Source organism: Hemiscyllium ocellatum, chromosome 30 (genome assembly GCF_020745735.1).
Source record: "Hemiscyllium ocellatum isolate sHemOce1 chromosome 30, sHemOce1.pat.X.cur, whole genome shotgun sequence".
Lineage (NCBI taxonomy): Eukaryota > Metazoa > Chordata > Chondrichthyes > Orectolobiformes > Hemiscylliidae > Hemiscyllium > Hemiscyllium ocellatum.
This window is the reverse complement of record NC_083430.1, coordinates 38,993,465-39,015,257: the sequence shown is the minus strand read 5'-3', so window position 1 is coordinate 39,015,257 and position 21,793 is coordinate 38,993,465. Positions and strand designations below refer to the sequence as shown.

The 21,793-nt window shown below is 43.3% G+C and overlaps 1 protein-coding gene across 1 annotated transcript; it reads right to left on the bottom strand.

Moving 5' to 3' along the window:
* Nucleotides 1-874: 874 nt before the first annotated feature.
* Nucleotides 875-9,474, bottom strand: LOC132830161 (uncharacterized protein C1orf232). Its single transcript, XM_060847696.1, has 4 exons — nucleotides 9,391-9,474; nucleotides 8,965-9,033; nucleotides 4,811-4,914; nucleotides 875-1,178 (listed from the first exon to the last, which is right to left on the bottom strand). The coding sequence occupies exons 1-4, from the start codon at nucleotides 9,472-9,474 to the stop codon at nucleotides 875-877; spliced, it is 561 nt and encodes a 186-aa protein (XP_060703679.1).
* Nucleotides 9,475-21,793: the final 12,319 nt, after the last annotated feature.

Sequence of the window (21,793 nt, the reverse complement as noted above, 5' to 3'; positions counted from 1 at the left end):
TTAAACTTGTTGGACTATAACCTGGTGTTGTGTGATCTTTAACTTTGTACACCCCAGTCCAACACTGGCATCTCCAAATCATAACAGCAACGTAAGTTACCCTACACCCCAAGAGCTGCAACTGTTCAAGATGGCAGCTCAGCGCCACCTCTCCAAAGTAATTGAAGATGGGAAATTAATGCTGGCCCAGCCAGCGATACCCCATCCCATGAACGAAAACAGTGAAGTTGTAGTTGTGCCCCGGCCATTCCTCACACCTCAACATCAGATCATTTATAATAAACACCTAGGGTATGATTCTTGCCCCTGTGCAAAATCAGGCTGTATGTTTTCAAATCTCCCGCCCAACGCTTGCCTGAATTCCTAACACGACTTTTGATTTGACCCTTTCACAGGCGGGAAATTGAATAGGACATTAAGCCAGAACTTCTGCGCCTCATGACGCGGCGCTCCGGGAGAATTTGTAAGTATGACCTGGCAAGTTTGGAGGGTTTAGGTTTTGCTGCTGAATGGAAGGGTTATAGGACGGGCATATACAGTAATTAGCCTGACCGTGGATCTAAAATTTATCTCAATCATTGTGTTCAACACCATTCCGAAAGAGCAAGATTGTGATATCAACCCAGAAAGTTTGGGAGTACCTTTCAATGTTGTTTTTGTTTGTTCTTGAGATGTGAAGCAATGTAAGAACTTAGAATGCACCCATTTCAAACAGCAGCGCCCGGCTTTTATTCCTGTTATTTTACACCGACATCGCTATCTAATGGGATTTAGTCTCATTTCGTGTTGTTCTGGTCACACTTGCCTGTGCTGTCTGTTTTCAGGAGCCCCCTGCCCTCCCCTCCCCTCCCCTCCCATCCCCGTGGGTGTGTGCCTAGTTGCTTTTTTGCATGCTTCTGTTTTTCAGTTCCGCCAACTTGCTGGTGACAAAGTTCCACTTGAAGCCGGGGTCGCTGGACGCCCCCAGGTTGGTGTATGCCCCGGGACTGGCGTTGTTCTCGGTCCCTCCGTCTCCATCTTCAGTCAGCGCGGGACCTGCAGCCGCCTCGGCCTCGCCTTCTCCTGCGCCGTCGCTGACCTTGTTGGCCTCGGAGGTTTGGTTCCATTTGGTGGCGAAGGCGTCCCAGAACCCGGTTAGCTTCTTCTCGGGCTCTTTCGGCGCCGGCTCTGAAAGGACACTGGAGATGAAAGAGAAAAGCAGAGTAATTAACCGGCCCGGACCTTCCTGGAGCCTCGCTTGGTGAAATACTAATGGCCTTACCAAGGGCTTCAGCATATTAACTATAAAACAAACATTTGTTTGAAAACATTTTGGAGATTGGAAATCCGAGGAAATTATATCGGGGAACGCAAGGAAGGTGCTGTTCTCCAAGTTGAAGGGCTTCACTCTTCGATAGATCATATTGAGATTCATTCTAATGTTTTAAAAATTAACATTTTAAAATTTCATTAAAATCCAATTTCCATCAAACTCTTGCGTACGGCTGGTTATTTTCGGAAAATCTTTACCTCATCGTTTAAATTATGTATTTGTTAATGAGTTTTGGAAGAGAAAGTAATGTTAGAAACGCGTACATGTTTGAAAATGACAGCCAATTAACTCGTGAGCGGTCCCAGGCCCCTGACCAGACTGGACCAACCGAGCCCTGTGCATCTAGATCAATCTGACTCAGTCCACCCTATCTCAGGTCAGGCAGCCAGTTTGCATATGAACCTTAGGGCGAAAGTGAGGACTGCATATGTTGGAGATCAGAGTCGAGAGAGTGGTGCTGGAAAACCACAGCAGGTGAGGCAGCATCCAAGGAGCAGGAGAATCGACGTATCGAGCAAAAGCCCTTCATCAAGAATGCATATGAATGTTAGTCCAGCGTTGAGGGATATCACAACTGAGACACTTGTGTCCTCAGCGAGTGATCTAGCCCACCCGAACAATGCTCAAGAGCAATTCCTGCTCCAACTGACATTAGCTATCAACAACGAATTGTGATGAGAGTTAAGCCCCGTTCGTTGTCTGAAAAGTAGAAAGTTCTCATTTAAGTGCACTGCGAATTGACATTGATGAGAAAGGGGGCACACTATGAATCAGGCTGTTCGACAGTTCTCCCACGTTAATTTTGATCAGGAGTGTAGAACAGTTACTCATCCGGTTCATGTGTTTTAATATGAAATCTTGTTTGAAACTGAGATTTCATGTTTACTTAATTTGCCAGAGATAGGCCGCTGGGAAATCTCAAACATTGATAGCGACTGAAAATGAAAAGGATTACGCTGCATTCTTAGACCCTTGCCTCCTTTTTTCACAGGGTACGTGCATGACTGTTCGGGCCAGCATTTATCACGACAACACAAATTGCCGCCTTGAACCACTGCGGTCTACGTGCTGTAGGTAGACCCACAATGCACTGAGGAAGGAAACTCCAGGATTTTGACCCAGAGATACTGAAGGAACTGCAGTGTGTTTCCAAGTCAAGATGGTCGGTAGTTTGGAGGGGAAAGTGCAGGTGATGGTGTTCCCATGAATCTGGTGCCCTTGTGTTTCTAGGTAAAAGTGGTCTTGGGTTTGTTGTCTAAAGACCCTTGGTAAACTTTTGCAGTGTATCTTTTATGCACTTCTGCAACTGATTATTGGTGATAGTAGAGGGAGTAGATGTTTGTTGATGCAGTATCAATCAAGTGGGCAGCTTTTCCTGGCTGGTGTCAAGCTTCTTGAATATTGTTGGAGCTGCTCATCCAGGCAAATGAGGACTATTCTGTCAAACTCCTGATTTGTGCCTTGTAGGTGGTATTTGGGCTTTTGAGAGTAAGCAGGTGAGATGCTTGCTGTAGGATTCCTAGCCTCTGACCTGCTCTTGCAGGCACAGTACTTAAATAGCTAGTGCAGTTTAGTTTCTGGTCAGTTGTCACCCTCTGATGTTGATGATGGGGGAACTCCATTTTGGTAATGCAGTTGAATGTAAAGGTGTGATGGTTAGATTCTCTCTTGTTGGAGATGATCATTGTCTGGTACCTTTACTTTGCTAATGTTACTTGCCAATTGTCAACCAAAATCTGGATATTGTCCAGGTCTTGTTGCATTTAGACTTCATCATCTGAGGAGTTGTGAATGGTGTTTGAACATTGTGTGATCTTTTGTGAACATCCCCATTTATGAAGATATGATGAAGCAACTGAATATGGTCACACCTAGAAACTCTTTGAGGGATGTCCTGCAGCTGACATGGTAACTGATCTCCCAAACCATAACCATGCTCCTTTATGCCAGGTATGACTCCAACCAACGGAGCATTTCTCCACTGACTGCAGTTTTGCTAAAGTTCTTGACGCCACATTTGGTCAAATGTAGCCCCGAGGCCAAGGCCAGTCACTCTCGCTTCACCCCTGGAATTCTTTTGTCAATATTTGAATCAAGGCTGTAATGAGGTCAGGAACTGAGTGGCTCTGTGGAACCCAAACTAATTGGCAAGTTATTGCTAAGAAAGTGCTGATTGAGAGGATTGTTAATGACACTTTCCATCATTAATTATCCACTAATTATCGAGAGTAGACTGATGGGGCTGTAACTGGTTAGGTTGGATTTGTTCTGCTTTTTTCGTACAGAACATGAGAGCAATTTTCCAGATTGTTGGGTAAATGCCAACGTAGCTGTGCAGGAACAACGACTGTATATAAATTATGAAAGGTTTTGCTACAGTGAGTAAGGTGAAACTTTCCACTATCAGGATAACCAGATAAACCAAATGTAAAATAATTATCAAAGCAGCTCAGGGCAAATGAGATATTTCATTGTTATTATCTGGAAAGGGTGGTGGTAGTAGATTCAGTGACCACTTTTAAAAGGGAATTAGATAAATAGTTGAAAAGAAGAAAAAAATCATGACTATGGAGAAAAAGAGGATGGGATTAATTGAACAATCTTTCAATGGCACCAATGGTTGAAGCAACATCTGTACTGTGCTCTAGGACAAGATGTCCAATGTCACTTTTATGAGCAATTCCTACCCAAACTTGTCATTCATTTGTCCATGAAATTGAGACTGGACAACATACCTAGAATCATTATTTAGGTTTTACAGCTCCTTCTGTCCTTACCAAGTCAAGCTGGTGTGCAATTAGGTGAAGGACTTACTCCATAGATATTGCCTGTGCTATTTTGAACAGTCACTGGCAAATTGGTGAAACTGGGTAATGACTGACTAACCTTTAAAGCTGCTCTCCTGCTCAGGTTGTATAGGTGTTGGATACATGATCAGCTTCTACTCATTGCCTACATCCATGAATTTGTAGAATGTTACAGCGTAAACACTAAACATTCAGCCCATTGTTACTGCAGCAATGGGTAATATAGTCTGACAATGTCTAGGTACTATGGAATACAAATGACTGATAATATATGGCGACATTTAGTCAAAATTTTGACAGACATTCTAATGTGGTGCTGGATCTATGCAACGTACACATTATCAGACTTCCTCTTGGAAAACTAAAAGGATCTCTGTTGATCTGACGGATTGTAAGAAAGGCATATGATACTATGGGAAGAACATCACTGGGAGAGGTAGGGTACATGATAATGAGTATCAGTGGGTGAGTGGGGGTAATTTTGAAATATCATCAATAGGAAAATGACAGAATATTGTGAACACATGCTGAGTGTACATAGTCAAGGTTACTAGGGTACTGGAGGCATGAACTGTCAATGCACTAAATTACAGTTTTTGCTCCCTAACACTAGGTATTCCATTTTATACTTGTCTGGAGTAGACTGAATTAGCTTAAGATCTGTGGTGGTGTGAAGAAGGAATAGACTCACTGTTCGACTGGGGCTGTGTTCTCAGCTGGAAGTAACTTGTGTTCATCATCCTTGTTGAAGAGAGAGGACATGCATTTCCATCCTTTTGCACTGGCCCCTTGTACCTACAAATGGACAAATATCATCATTGGCTCTGCTGTTTACTGTCCAACATTCTTTCTGGTAGTGAAAACAGGCAATTAACTGACCTGGTTGCAACCACCAGCACCTCCCCCACACCCCCTTCCCTATCCCACTCCCTTCCATCAGCTCAAGACAGGATAAGAAATGGGTGATATTACAGAACTTCAAGTAGGTGATCTTAGCAATTGAAAGGAGAGAAGGTGGAAGCTTAGTTCAGTGTAAAATAGGATGGTGACTTTGCAAAGTCTAATTTGGCTTGAAATGGGGAGCATTAGAATTGTGGCTGGTTAATAATTTGTGGCAGGGGACACTGATAATGGCATTAGAGTTCATAACATTTATTTGCTTTATCTAGAACCGGATATAAACAATAGGCCTAAGAAACAGGGAGGAAGTTGTGGCAAGACAGAGACAACATGTGGAATTAAATATGGTTTCACATGATAACACCCAGGAACAGCACAAAGATGAAAAATAGGATAAAACAAAGAACTGCAGATGCTGAAAATCTGAAACAAAACAGAAATTTCTCTGGAAACTCAGCAGATCTGGCAATGTCTGTGGAGAGAGATCAGAGTTAACACTAAGTCCAGTGACTCTTCTTCAGAACAGTCTGCTTTCACTTCACAGATGCTGTCAGATCAGCTGAGTTTCTCCAGCAATTTCTGTTGCTGATGAGGAATAGGAGGTAGTCAAGGTTGGATCCTTGGGGACTATTAGAAGTAACATTGTGGGAATGGGAAGAGATCTCATTCCCAGTTGATTCTCTGATGAGATAAGACTGGATTCAGACAGTAGGAGAAAGTGAGGACAGCAGATGCTGGAGATCAGAGTTGAGAGTGTGGTTCTGGAAAAACATAGCAGGTCAGGTAGCATCCGAGGAGCAGGAGAATCAACATAGAGTCATGGAGATGTACAGCGTGGAAACAGACCCTTCGGTCCAACCTGTCCACACTGACCAGATATCCTAACCCAATCTAGTCCCACCTGCTAGCATCTGGCCTATATCCCTCCAAACTCTTCCTATTCATATACCCATCCAAATGCCTCTTAAATGTTGCAATTGTACCAGCCTCCACCACTTCCTCTGGCAGCTCATTCCATACATGTACCACCCTCTGTGTGAAAAGGTTGCCCCTTAGATCTCTTTTATATCTATCCCCTCTCACCCTAAACCAACACCCTCTAGTTCTGGACTCCGCGACCCCAAGGAAAAGACTTTGCCTATTTACCCTATCAATGCACCTCACAATTTTGTAAACATCTATAACGTCAACCCTCAGCCTCCAATGCTCCAGGGAAAACAGCCCCAGCCTGTTCAGCCTCTCCCTATAGCTCAAATCCTCCAACCCTGGCAAAGTCCTTGTAAATCTTTTCTGAACCCTTTCAAGTTTCACAACATCTTTCTGATAGGAAGGAGACCAGAATTGCATGCAATATTCCAACAGTGGCCTAACCAATGTCCTGTACAGCCACAACATGACCTCCCAACTCCTGTACTCAATACTCTGACCAAAAAAGGAAAGCATACCAAACCCCTTCTTCACTATCCTATCTACCTACAACTCCACTTTCAAGCAGCTATGAACCTGCACTCCAAGGTCTCTTTGTTCAGCAACACTCCATAGGACCTTACCATTAAGTGTATAAGTCCTGCTAAGATTTGCTTTCCCAAAATGCAGCACCTCGCATCTATCTGAATTAAACTCCATCTGCCACATTTCGGGCAAAAGCCCTTCATCAGGATTCCTAATGAAGGGCTTATGCTCAAAATGTTGATTTGCCTGCTCCTTGGATTCTGCCTGACCTGCTGCGCTTTTCCAGCACCACATTCTTGAATGGAATCAGACTGTAACAATTTCTCCCAGCTGACAGGACAAACTTTGGAAGAGAATGGTCAACTGAATCAAAGGTTGCAGACAGACCATAAAAGATGAGATTGGTGGGTATAGTATAATCATGATCACCCAGGATATAATTTGTGACCTAGCTTAACATCCCACCTCTCACATCCTCAATGGGAATTAATGGGAATACTCCACACTTGTTGGAGTCATACTTAGCACAAAAGAAAATGTTTATGGCTGTTGGAAGTCTATCTTTTAGGTACTAAAACATCACTGCAGGAGTTCCTCAAGGTAGTTATGGGACAGCGTAGAGGATGAAAACAAGTATCAAACGGATCTGTGTTTCTTCCCACAGTCAAATAGCAGCATTACCAAGTTTCATTCCCACAGTGAACATTAGATGATTGTAGAAACAGATAGAGTCTGATTTGAATTTATATTTGAAATTTCTTTTATAAAAAAGGTGAGTCACTTGGGGGAAGAAATCTGCCAAAATATGTTGAATATCTCTAGTTTGAAAAGGGATGTAACTTGTAATTATATTCTGCTTTTGTTATATTGAAATAGGACTCTGAGCCCCTCAACTCTAAAACTGAAACCAATTGTTGTTTAATATTTTAGTGAAATCTAATGGACTTTGGAAGGAGATTATATCCAATAAATTATGCAGTGCCTATCTCCTTTCTTCTATTGTAACTCGTATGTATCATGAGACAGCGATCAGTTACTGCATCTTTAAAAAGGCAATGATTAGTTGGTTGATGTAAAGGCCAATCACTCCCCACATAAAGCCATCCCATGACCTTCACACCTGTCTATCTAATAATTGGTCTCTCACATCTTTCACCACACCAAGATCCCTCACATCTGTGCCCACACTGAGTGTCTCAACCCTATTCTCTACTGATGGCTGTTTACACCTGTACTGACATCATGAGTCCAGACTACCTGCTCCCGTGTTGACAGCCCCTCATAAATGTGCCCACAGCAAGACTAGTCAAACATGTACCCACACTGTGAACCTCTCAAATCTGTTCCCAACTTTAGATGCACTTGTGCAACTCACCCAATAGTTTATAATTAACTTGATTATTGCTAAGTTAGGAAGTAGCTTTTGATAGTTCTTGGTAATACTTGAAACCATTGGCCTTTGGAGATGTTTTGGTGATTTACTTTCAGACTTGCTATTTTAAATGACAATCTATAACTCATTTCCAACTTTTTGTTTTTCTCATTTTCTTTCTCTGACATTTCTTTTTGCCAGCCTCTCTGAACCCAACCCCATGGATGCTGACTGGGACTGGAGAGTACAGGGGAGGGAGCATTACTGGGATCTCTGATGGTGGTAATTTGGTTGTGTGCACCAATGGAGGAAGGTATTAATCACAGCTCTGCCCTCTCAGGGAAGCTTGGACAAGTCAACTGTCAGGTGTAAGTCTGCTTGATGTTCCTCCTTCATAATCCAGAAAGATTCAGACCTATTCAAGGTCAGCATGGTGGCTCAGTGTCAGGGATACTGCAGCCTTACAGTGTCAGGGACCCAGGTTCAATTCAGTGACTATGCAGTTTGCACATTCTCTCCCTGTCTGAGTGGGTTTCTGCTGAGTGCTCCAGTTTCCTCCTGCAGCCCAAATATGTGCAAGTTAGGTGGATTGGCCATGCTGAATTGCACACAGTGTCCAGGAATGTGCAGGCTAGGTGGATTAGCCATGGTAAGTGTGGGTTAGCCGTGGTAAATGTGGCATTCCAGGGAGAGGGTGGAGTCTAGGTCTGGGTAGGATGCTCTTTGGAGAGATGTTGCAGACTCAGTGAGTAGAATGGCCTCTTTCCGCACTATAGGAATTCTATGATTCTATGAAATGAAATTACCCAACTCTGTAATTGCTCTATCATATCCTACCATATAATGTGTGATCTGTTGACTCTGTGAACACATTAGGTAAGTTCCGATTATCCTCTAATGGAAGATAAATAGCCAATAAAGGGGAGGGTGCCTCTGGTTAACATTCCCTGATGCCTGATGACTTGCCATGTGCTGAGCTTCTCAGAACCATCACAGGAGGCACATTTGCAATTTCCTCAGCCAGCAATCCCAGTGTTCACCCAAGTGGCAACACCCAGAGTCTCCCAATCTGGTGAAATTAATGCAACTCATATGGTAGGTGAGAAATAAATAATTTGTACCTTTTTTGCCAACTGTGAGACAGAACTGGAGCCTTCCTCTGTAGTCATATCAATCGCGGTGTCATTATTCTGAAAGCAATGTTTAGTTGTTAGTTGGCACATTAGACACCACAGACTTGCGGCACAAATTCAGCATTTCAATGGCTTTGTAAACACATTCAAAATATATGGCATAACACTTATATCCACATACATTTTTAAAATCAGTTTTTTAATCATTTATCATCAAACATTTAATCATTGACCCAATGTATCAAAGTCCAGCAAAACATTAATATCCTGAAGCAGAGGTGTAAACTCGGTCTATTCCCACAAAGTTCTCACAGAATCACCAGAAAATAATCAGAACGCTAGGTAGCACTGTATATTTCCCTCTCAGCATTTTCTGTTACCTTAAAGAAATCTTGAAGGTTCAGAAATACATACCTGTTCTTTCACTTCTTCCTCTTCATCAGTTGTGAAACTTCTCAGTACTTTGCTCTTGTAAACTTTCCAGATTCCCTGGTTCATTATTCTGCTTATTTGATCTTTACATAAAAGGGGGAAAAAAACTTGAATTCAGTTGTCAGGAGCCCATTAATGTGGGCATGCGCTGAGTCGACAGCTGGACTTAGTAACACACAGTCCGGGCTCCAGGCATTGCAAGCTCAGCTGTGAAGATGCAGATAGTCGCTATTTTGGAGTCAGCTTCCAGCTCCAAGATCCGATTCAAGGCAGATTGAATGAGCTGTTTGACTCCGGCAGGTTACATTAAACTTTTACTGCCATGGAAATGCGCATGTGAGCCGAAACTGTCTCGAATGCTCACAACATCTCTGGTCCAATCAGAGGCAGCCGAGGTCATATTTCTTCTTAGCTGAGGTGTGCAAGGAGAGCAAGACATTAGCTTCAAATCCCTCTCAAAGAATGGGAGCTGTAATATGCTGGAACTTTGTACTTTTCCTACGTTTTCTGGTTATTGGACTTAAGGTTAACATTGGAATAAAATGTATAATCTAAATCCCCTCCTAGCTCCGGAAAACCTTTGGAACACCAGAACAGATTTCAATACTTCATCTGACGCAGCAATCATTATTCTCTGCGCCTCACACTGAAACTGGCGTAAATAACGTTTGAACTTTTAGCATGAGCGACGTGGAGTCTTCGTTTGGATGAGACAGGACCAGGGTCTGTGGGGAGTGGGACTGTTGGGGTGGGGAGAGGGGTTGCTCTTGCTGGAGGATTTCCCACCCAGCATCAGTAAGCAGTGTCATTGCTGTCACGGGCCACTGCCCACAGTGTCAATTTGGGGGAATGATCTACAGTAGGCGCCTCGACCTGTGATGGTAATGTCAAATTCCGTCTCACAGGCAAACCTCTGCTCCTTACCTCGGACACGTGACCCATGAGGGAGTTCAGTTTGACAGATCTCCCTGAGGTTCAGGCGTCCTGCAGTAATTCGGAAAGGCTGCTCGTTGCGGAATGAGGTCCCAAAATCCCACCCTGCGCCTCGAACCCGGGTTCAACGGACCTTCCTTCCGTGTTAATCACAGCCGCCTAATTTTGAATGAATGTTGACGACTATTGGATCAATCCTTGGTTTCAGGAGGTTGGGCCATCCCTCAGGACAATTCCCGGAACAGTTCTTGCAAACCTACTCATATAGCGGAAAGAATGGAGGACCCACTTTCCGCAAACCGCACAGCTTTCCATCTGTAATTTTAAATACTTAAACAACTTCATCACTACATCTTGGCTTGTAGTCCATGCCTCCGCATGTCAAGCCGAGAATCGCAATATTTAATAAATATCTTTCATTTCTACAGCGTCCTTTCATGACTGAGGGCACTGCCAATTCTGACTACTCAAAGGATCAGTCATGACTGCCCACTAACTGCACCGTCTCCTCCTCAGAGAAGGAGAAAGTGAGGACTGCAGATGCTGGACAGCAGAGTCAAAAAGTGTGGCGCTGGAAAAACACAGCCGGTCAGGCAGCATCTCGGGAGCTGGAGGACCCCTGAGGCAGGGCTAATGCTGGACATGTCGATTCTCCTGCTCCTCAGCTGCTGTCTGACTGGCTGTGCTTTTCCAGCGCCACACTTTTGACTCCCCCTCATAGGAGTTGAGCAACTCAAATGCTGGGTACAACTTGTGTCTCCGCCTTTGGGGGATAGGGTACTCTTCAACCTCTCCCTGAAGAAGATGGAATGAATGAAGGCAAAACTGAAATGACATGAGAGAGGTGGAGTCAGAGACTTCAAAGGATGAGGTTCTGCCTGTGAAGAGCTGCTGTGAGGGGAACCAGTGCGGAGTGCTGGGCTTGAACACATTATGACATGCCTCTGAAGGATTCATGATACAAATGTTTCTTTGCGAGGGAAAAGAGCGTGCCGGTGCCCAAGTGGAACAAGGAGAGAGTGTGCAGTGCCGGCACTGATAGCGTACAGTTCTTTCTGAAACTCTAATGTTTGTAACTGCTGACCCGCCTCCCTCCAGGTAGCACAAGAACTCTGAGCAAAACCAGTGTCTAGGTCTATCGCTTCAATTTCTTTAAAGAGACCTCTAAGATCTCAATCAGTGAGGAATCCTGCCCGAAATGTCTGCTCTCCTGCTCCTCGGATGCTGTGCTTTTCCAGCACCACTCTAGCCTAGACAGTGCTTTATTTGCCCCGACCTGCTGCACCCTGGATACTGATGTCAGAGTCCTGAACCAATCCAAAACAAGCACCAGATTAATGCTCAGTGCAGTTACTTCAGTGTAAATTCAGAATGGACAGCGCTATTCCCTTCAACCTGCTGATGAAGGCTCCATTGCTGAGCTGTCTGTTTACATTTTGCACAGAAGTTGCCCGGTGGGTCAGCTGCCGCCACGTCTTTTAAACTGATTTTTTTTTACAGCGAATATGCAGGAATGCGAACGAGCAGGCCCAGAAACTCACGTGTAGTTCCTTCTTCCAGACCTGATCAATGAAACACTAGTGGAAGGAATTCTGTACCGTGTAGTCAAGGTTGGGGGATGCAATTGAGACACATTCATACCAAATCAGAAATAACTTGGAAGGTACAGGAACAGAATTCTGCTCCACGTTCGCAAGTATGACTCGTACTCAGTGGTAAAACTATTTTGGGTTATCAATGTTTCCGCGGAGGAGTTAATGTCCTGCTGTTAATTAGCAGAGAAAGTGTTGGCAATACAATTTTCACGAAACAACACTCTAGGGGCCACAAGTCACTCTGTGTTGAGGAGATCATGTTTATTCATGGTACGTACATCAAAACCAAAACACAATCGGTTGTAGCCAGTTGGATGTTACAACCCTCCCTCTTAGCTTCACGTCCGTTTTCACTCCCGGTTGGGAAGCTGATTTTGAAGCGAAGTCAGTGCGGAATTCGGTTCGTCCCTGACTGACTGCACGGAGCTCTCCCCGCGCCTCGAGCTGAAAACCGAATTGTGGCGCGAACTGAGTTTGTTCGCGTGTGTGCGCGCGTTTGTGTTTTGTTTAAAATCCTCTGACTTTCTGTTTTCAGTTGTCACATATCACAGATAGTCTTGCAGATCCACAGAAGCGGCTTTGTTCCTCTCCTACCCGGGCCAATTAAAATTTCATGATGTTCGAAGCTTTGGTTCACTTTCTGTTACTGAAGCAATTCTTTCAAAGGTACAATTACGTATGCTGTGTGGAAATAGATTTGATTTTATATCTTCTCACATCTCACAGAAACACCCTAAAGCGCATCACGGATCACAAATCGCCTTGAAAGCGCTTTAAATTTTTTTTTGAGATTTTTTTTCCCTCCGTCGAGATGTCCCGCAGCGTTTTACAACGAATTAATTCGGTTTATGGAGCTCTCCGCAGGAATTGCAGCAGCTAACTTGTGCACAAACCTGGCGAAATGCCAAATGAGGCTGAGTGGCGCGTCAATTTTGTTTTGGTGATGTTCCTCAGGAACATTATTATAGGGGTCGGTAGAACTGCCCGCTATACTTCAAACAGCATCATAGGATTGGATAAGCCGATTGGTTCCTGCATGCAGGACACCAAACTCCTTCAGCACCGGACTAGGGTCCAAACACACACCTCTCCCTCGATTGTTAGAGCCTAGAATCATCTTACGCAGAGAGGCCCATAGAGAGTGTAAACTATTTCTGAATGAATAATGTATGGTGGTCTATTCTGGAAGCTGATGGTGATCTCAATCATTGTCATTTTCAACATTTCGAAAATATTCTCCAGAGTCAGTATCGTGTGTCAGGATGAAAATTCAATCACCGTGACTTCATACCGAGCTGGCTTAAGGCTGGGGAGGAGGGGGTGACAGGGGACTTTAATTTCACATCCTAAAGCAGGACTGAAAAATGAGCACTTGGTTCAGGTATCAGGAGGGCACCCAGGGAGAGGGAGAGGTTGGTGCATCGGTCCCGGTACAAATATAGGCGACTGCTGCTGTAAGACACGAATAAAAAGTGAGGTCTGCAGATGCTGGAGATCAGAGCTGAAAATGTGTTGCTGGTTAAAGCGCAGCAGGTCAGGCAGCATCCAAGGAGCAGGAAATTCGACGTTTGAAGGGCTTATGCCCGAAATGTCGAATTTCCTGTTCCTTGGATGCTGCCTGACCTGCTGCGCTTTAACCAGCAACACGTTTTCAGCTGCTGTAAGACAGCAAAGGACACTGTGTTTCTCAACTGTTCTAACACTTGAACACCAGTAACATGTTCAAATGTTTCCTTAGTTAAGAATAAAGGTTACTGAACCCGAACCCGTCCACTCTGCTTTCTCTCTGCAGATACTGCCAGACTTGCCGTGTTTCTCGAGCAATTTTTTTTTTGTTTTTGTTTCGGTTTTCCAACACCCGCAGTTCTTTGTTTTATGTTTCTAGAGGGGATTTGACCACTTCCAACCAGGCAAGGGTTAAAGGGATTAGGTTTATTTCTTAAGCAAATTACTCACGAACGTGCGTAAGTCTAAGAGGAGGAATCGACTTGGTGGAAAGTTGATGAAAGAGTAACTAATACGAAATTAATTGACTGATCACTGTGGAGAGAGACAACTTAATTATGTTAATGGCCGGCTTCACAGATACAGAGTCTGAGACGTCAGATTTATTGTGTCCTTTGATTTGAGGACGTTTATTTTTAACTCAAAGAGAACGCACTTTATCTCAGAAACACCGCATTGTGCAGCCCACATTTGTAGAATTAAGGATTAGTCACAGTACCACAATCAGCTAACGCTCAAATTCTCACAAACCGAGATATTCAAGCGGTTAATCTGGTAGAAAGAACAGGTTGTCCCACCTTCCCTTCTTCACGGTATTTTTTATCGCCCGCCCCATCTCCCGAACTTGTGAGTAGATTAATATCACACAGAGGGCGGTGCGATTGTGGAAGTGGTGGAGGCTGGTACAATTACAACATTTAAAAGGCATCTGGATGGCTATATGACTAGGAAGGGTTTAGGAGGATGTAGCGCAAATGCTGGCAAATGGGATTAGGTCAGATTGGGATGTCAGGTCGGCACGGTTAGACTAAAGGGTCTGTTTCCGTGTTGTATGACTTTATAATATCGCTGACAGTGGAGAAACCCTTCATTACTGCAGTCAAGCGAGAGTTACCAACCCTACTGGATTGGTTAGACTCTCTGGAGATGGCTGTTCATCTCTTGAAGTCGGTTGCTTTCAATTTGGGAAAACGTTACACTCTTATGTTAGCGGCTCATTAGAAAGTGCCAACTCCCCACAAAACCACAGGGAGGCTCCATATTTGCTGAATGTGGACAGGGTCTTACGGCTAAGTGACGGATCCAAAGTTCAACGACCGAATGTCAACTGTGTAAAAAAAAAGGCCCCAAGCCAAGTAAATGAAGAGGTGGACACATTATAAAACCACTGGAGCGACCAGTCAGTGCCCCATAGAGTACCAAGTGAAAAAATGGCCCCGAACCGGAGGCTATTCTCGGAAGTTCTGGTTCACCGTCCTGAGATCCTCCCATATTCCAAAGAAGTGGAGGTGCCGGTGTTGGACAGGGTTGAAATTTAAAAATCGCACAACATCAGGTTATAGTCTAACAGGTTTATTTGGAAGCACTAGCTTCTGGAGCGCTGTTCCTTCATCAAGTGGTTGTGGAGTATAAGATCATAAGATACAGAATTTATAAAAAAGATTACAGTGACATGCAACTGAAACAAAATATTGAACAAACCTGGATTGTTAAATCTTTCATCTTTTAGAATGGGTTGCAGATTTCTGTTCATTAATATGTAAATCCCAGAGCTTCTTTGAAGTCACCTTCTCAGATAACCCCTCCATCACACCCACAAACACTTCACAAAGCATTCACACATGCAAATACACACTCACTCAGATGCATTCACACACACACATATAAGTCTATAGGGTGAATTTGTATTTGCAGAATTCTAATTGCAGATAAATTCTGTTTTGCTCAAAAGTGCACAATCAGCAGGCAGTCAATCCATGTAATATTTTGTAAATTCCACTTTGGAAATAGAACCAGTCTGACTCAAGACAGATTCTCACCTCACACCTTTAATTCATTGTCTGAGCTGAGATGTCACCTTTTGTTATAAAGCCTTAAATTATCTCTAGAAGGTGACTTAAAGAAGTTCTGGGATTTACATATTAATGAACTGAAACCTGCAACCCCTTCTAAAAGATGAAAGACTTTCATAATCCAGGTTTGTTCAATATATCTTTTCAGTTGCATGACTCTGTAATCTTTTGCTATAAATTCTGTGTCTTATGATCTTATACTCCACAACCACCTGATGAATCCCCAGCCTCAGAAAGCTAGTGCTTTCAAATAAACCTGTTGGACTATAACCTGGTGTTGTGTGATTTTTAACTTCGTTCTGAAGAAGTCATATTAACTCAAAGTATTAACTTTGTTTCTCACTCCACAGATACTGAAAACTTATTCAGGGTCTCCAGCATTTTCTGTTTTTGTTTCAGAATCACCACTGCAGTGTTTTCAGTTTTAATATTTGTGTTCTGACTGCAGGAAGAGGTGAAGCCAATTGCACTTCCCATGTCATATTCAGTGCCAGTTTCTGTAATTGCTCGAAGTGTTATTGGGAATAGGAAAGGAAAAATAATGAGCTAAAGGATGAATATGATCCTGGGAAGGCCTTCGACTTTGTGTTCTGAAGAAGGGACACTGGACCTGAAACATTAACTCCAATTTCTTTCCATAGATGCTGCCAGACCTGTTGAAATTTTCCAGCAGTTTCTGTTTTAGCTTCGACGTTGTGTGCAGTCCCTTTAGGCATTCAATAGGATCATGTCTGTAACTCTATCAAAATGGAAAACTGGTAGCTCCATTGTCCACTGCTTGTGTAAACCAATTGTGGGAGAACTGACGAAATTAAGATATTCAGATGCTCAATGCCTTGTCAGACATTTCACTTCTATTGGAAGATTTATGACTTTCAACTGTCTAGCAGAAGCCATTTAAAAAAAACATTTCAAACGTCATTCGTCCACAAGGATAATAGCAGTACATCGTGGACGAATTCACTCTATAAGAATACAACAATGGCATAATCTTGTTAATCGGAACAGTGTGTTCATCTAGAAAGTTTAGCAATGAGCAGAAGTCTGGAGGAATATTCGTAAGAAATCCAAGTTCCCTATTTGCAAGGTGTGGAAGATTCAAACACTGACGTCCCAAGTCCCTGAAATAATTCAACACTAGATTCTGTTGCTGAAAAGGTCAGAAACCCATGAGGAGCAGTACAGTATAGCTGTGTGGACTATGAAACAATTTGGAATGTCGTTGGTTCTGAGAAGTACTTTATGATTAAGGGTAGATACTTCTTACTCCTTTGATCAATGATTCTATCGTTCTACATTTTATCATTTCAGGTGACTAAGTAGTCAGTTGAAATCAATTAACTCAAACAATAAATCCAAATGACAAAACTAAAGAAAACCGAACAGCAATGGCCACAAAGTAGCCAAGAGAGTCCCACAATCCCAATAAAATTATATTTTTAATCAACCTATTCAGATATGGTATAACACCTCTGGGGTAGGTGAAACTTGAACCCTGACCTTCTGGGAGACACAGAGGGAGTCGCAGAAATAGCTGAAGGGGAAACACACACAGACAACCTGGGTCTTTGGGTACACCATCAACTGCGTCACAACTCCCTTCCTTCCTATTTTGAAAGGGTGCTTCCTCCTCCTAGATAGTTGCTGATTAACCTGTTCAGAGATGTTATTACACGCCCCACCCCCTCCCGGAGCAGATAGGGACTTCAACTCAGACCTCTTGAACCAGAGGTAGACCACTACCACTGCATTACAAGAGCCCTTCCTGTTACTCCGTCAAAGCATCCTCTTGTTTCACCGTTTTAGCGTGGAAATCGGTTTCCTGTGACGCGCTGAACCGTGGGTTTTATGTGGTTCAGTTCACTTTCACCCTTGTTAATGTACTGGCACTGAATGCCCATTATTTTACCCACTCTGTAAACATCAATCATTGCCATTTTTTAAATGTATCGAAATGTTGTCTGTTCACTTTCAGAAGAGCGCATGGGTTCTCCGATACTAACCATGCCACCAGGACAACCAGTTACTCTTGTTACTATGGATACTGTTGCTACGTTACACGAGATACTCTGTGAGAGCTGAGACCTGCTGAGGTATTTATGGGTTTTAGCCGAACCTTGCATTTAATTAAAATTTAATGAAGCTTTTTTTTACATAATTTAGTAAAACTGCCTTTTCTGGGCGTGTCTTTATTGATGGAAGACGAAAAAACGTGGACTGCTGAACACGTTCCATAAATAGTGACACATTAGCTATTGGTTATTAACGAGAATCGGATCCCTCTAAAACCAATCCTGATGTACATAGTTAAGAATCACACAACACCAGGTTATAGTCCAACAGGTTTAATTGGAAGCACACTTGCTTTCGGAGCGTCGCTTCCAATTAAACCTGTTGGACTATAACCTGGTGTTGCGTGATGTTTAACCTTGTACACCCCAGTCCAACATTGGCATCTCCAATTCCTGATGTACATAGTCTCTGTGAAGGGAGAATGGCACTTTCCTCATTGTCGTTTTCTTTAAGTGATTTGAATGTCTCCACGCAAGGAAATCACTTTCTCAGCACACATGCCTGATACCAGCTCTCTGGAGACTCATACCTGTCTTCATTGTTTTGTCTCTCAAATAATGCCCTGCAGTATTTATTTTTTTGACTTGGTTCGATGCCAGAATATTTTCTTAGCGCCCGTCCCTTTTGTCACAATTTCTAGTTAATAGTTTTGCCCAATTATTGTTGAAACTGCAGTTCTACCCATCCACTTACACTCTCATTGCTCGCCATTTGGTCTCACTCCCTGACCTCCAGATCTATTCTCTGACACCTGAGGCAGGCAAAGCAGTAACTGTGCCTGAGAATCACTCCCTGTCGATGTGAGCTGATACAAGGTGGAGTTACTGGATTCAGATATCACTGGACCATAACTGCAGAAGAAACCAGGGTCCACAACCTGGCAGAGTGTCTCTCAGCAACTTAGCTGAACACATCTGAATTAGGGCAGTGGGGTCTAGTGGAAAAGAAGAGAGAGAGATAGCAACTCTGAAGAATGGTCAACTGGACTCTGCAGTTGCTTCGATACTTCATTAGGACATTAGACTTGATTAAAGTTGCCATAATTCCAGAAAACCACAGGATCGCTCTCTTATTAGAGAACGAAGACTGGTGGTGGTTTTTCCTGATGGTCACCAATGCCTCAGGAGAAGGCAGAGGTTGAGAAAGTCGGATCTTCACGGTAACCTCAGCTCCTGCGGGAAATAAACCCCCACACTATTGGTATCACTTTGCATTGCAAACTAGCTGTCCAATCACCTGAGCTAACCAACCCCAAGGAACTGCATTCTGGCCAGCAGACCTCTGGGAATGTTGCAGTGGAAGGTAAAGCCCCCTTTCATAATACTTTGGCTTCTGAGATGATGTGGAAAGGAATCTGAATGACCTATATTCATCAAGCAACAGGGTATACATTTACTGTGCAAGACATAAGAATCACAATTGGTATTTCCACTCCTTGAGGTGGGTTCAGTGTTTCTGAGATTTAAGCCATTATCCTTTCCAGTATGGGAATGATATGAACCAAGCGTGATTGGAGGGATGAGCGGGGTTCAAGGAAGAGTTGTTGGCTCCTTCTTCATCCTTGCTGGTCTCTGTATGTTTGTATAAGTTTCCTGGACTGCAAACGTTTTCATTGTTGACGTACAATCTCCCAGGTGCCTGTCTTCTTAATGAGGGATCTGGGACATGCACTTTCCCCCCATTTGGGAGTAGAATATATCTAAATCACTGGAGGAGATCTTCTCTGTTTCATTGGGACAAAAAGAAAGGCATGTAGATGAGACCATCAAAATGAGCTACATATTAGGCCAAACTATGTACCAGAGTAAACCCCCAGTTCCAGGCTTACCATGAAGGCGAATGCCTGATGAAGGAGCTTGAACGTAGTAGTACATGTGATTGAGTTGGTTTTCAAAAAACAGAGTAGGTTGTTGTCATGTGACTGCATCTTGTATTTCTGAAGAAAGAAATTTGAACCAATTCATCCTGCAACATCAGTCAGAACACATCATTCAAGGTCTGTAGATGATGACAACACTCCAATAAATATCACATTGGACTAGCATCAAATAGGCACAGAGCAGCCAGGGGATCCTGACATATGCTCCTGTTGGATTACATTGAAAACTTAAAAATCAATAATGTCAGTACACCACGGGACAAAAAAAAATGTTCTAATGTTACAACCAGACTGAATGACAGTCCAGCCTAAAAGCAGATGGGTGCTGACCTGGAGAAGAAGGGACCCTCTGCATATTCATCCAGGGATGGAGTCTTTGGGTTGGGACTGTGGAAAAACGTTGAGTGCTAACCTGGGGAGGGGTGGCTAGTCCCAATAGAAATGGGGAGGACAGGGGAAAGTAGGGTTGCACCTGGTTGCTGATCTTTCTATTAGACCTCTGAGCTGGAGTGAAATTATCAAAGGATCCCTGTAAGAGTTCAAAATGCTGCAGTCTCAAAAACATAAATGCAATAAGTTGCTGTGATTTTTTTGACAGCAGGTGAGGATATCTTCACAGCTGGGTAGGTTTCACTCAAACTGGTGGGAGGTAGATGAATCAGAATCATACAATACAGAAGAGGCCCTGTCACCCATCAAGTCTGCACCTACAAAAACCACACCAAATCTACACCTAGTTCCACTGGATGTAGGTTTGCTCACTGAGCTGAAATGTTCATTTTCAGACGTTTTGTCACCTTACTAGGTGACATCTTCGGTGATCCTCTGAATGAAGCACTGGTGGTGGTAGCCTGCTTTCTATTTATATTTCCACCCAAGGAAACTCAAACATATAAATAGAAAGCAGGCTACACCACCAGTGCTTCATTCGGAGGCTCACTGATGATATTACCTAGTAGGGTGACAAAACATCTAAAAATAAGCCTTCCAGCTCAGCAAGCAAACCTTCATCCAGAACCTCAACCTGAGCTACAAATCTTCTCAAAACTCGCTAACTAGTTCCACTTTCTGGCAGTTGGTCCACAGCCTTGAATATTATAACATTGCAAGTGCTCATCCAAGTATGTTTTAAAGGCTGTGACGTTCCCTGCCTCAACTACCCTCCCAGATTCCCACCACCATATGGGTCAAAAATGTTTTCCACAAACCCTCTCTAAACCCCCTGTCTTTCATCTTAAAATGATGCTGCTTTGTTATTGATCCTTCAACTTAGGGGTAAAGTTGCTTTCAATCCAGCTTGTCCATGCCCCTCATAATCTTATACACCTCAATCAGGTCTCTTCTCAGCCTCCTCTGATTTAACCTAAATTACCCAAGTTCATCCAGCCTCTCTCTAGAGCTAAGCTGCTCCATCCCAGGCAAACTCCTGGTGAAAATTCCCTGCACCCCTCCAGTGCAATCACGTACTTGCTTTAGTGCAGTGACCAGATGTCCACATACTACCTCAGCTCTACTAACCAAAGTCCTGTACATTTTCAACATAACCACCCTGCTCTTATAATCTGTACCATGACTGATAAAGGCAAATGTGCTGTACGTCTTCTCAACTGCACTATTAACCAGTCCTGCTGCCTTCAAAGATCTGTGGACAAGCTATCCAAGATCCCTCTTCTTCTGAACCTCCTGGTGCCTTTCCATTTATTGAATACTCTCTTATCTTGTTACTTCATAAAAAGTGCATCACCTCACAGTTATCAGGTTTAAATTCCATCTGTCACTGATCTGCACATCTGAACAGTTTGTCAGTATCCTTAAAGTAACTTAAGACCCTATTCCTCAGCTGGCCAATCTTCATGTCTTCACAAACTTACTGATCAGACCTCCAATCTTCTCTTTATATGATTATGTATATCATAAGCAATAAGGGACCCAGCACTGTGGTGCGCCACTGGTCACTGGCTTCCAGTCACACAAACAGTCTTCTACCGTCACCCTCTGTCTCCTGCCACTAAGCTAATTTTGGATCCAACTTGTCTAGTTACCCTGGATCCCATTTGCAGCAATGGGCAATTCCCATGGGGTCATGGTGAAATAGTTTAAGGTTTAATTGCATCGCTTAACTAAGAACCAGCAAGTGCAGTTTCCTTGCTAAATGTAATCTGGCTGGGGTACGTTGGAGGTTAAATTAGTATGAATCAGCATATCGTCCAATACAGGAGAAGCAAGATGGATAGCACAAATAACTGGCTGCACTTTTAAGCTTTTCTCCTTTTCCACTCAGCACAAGGTCCTCTCTTATTCATCTCCCTATTCCTAATCCTTTCCTC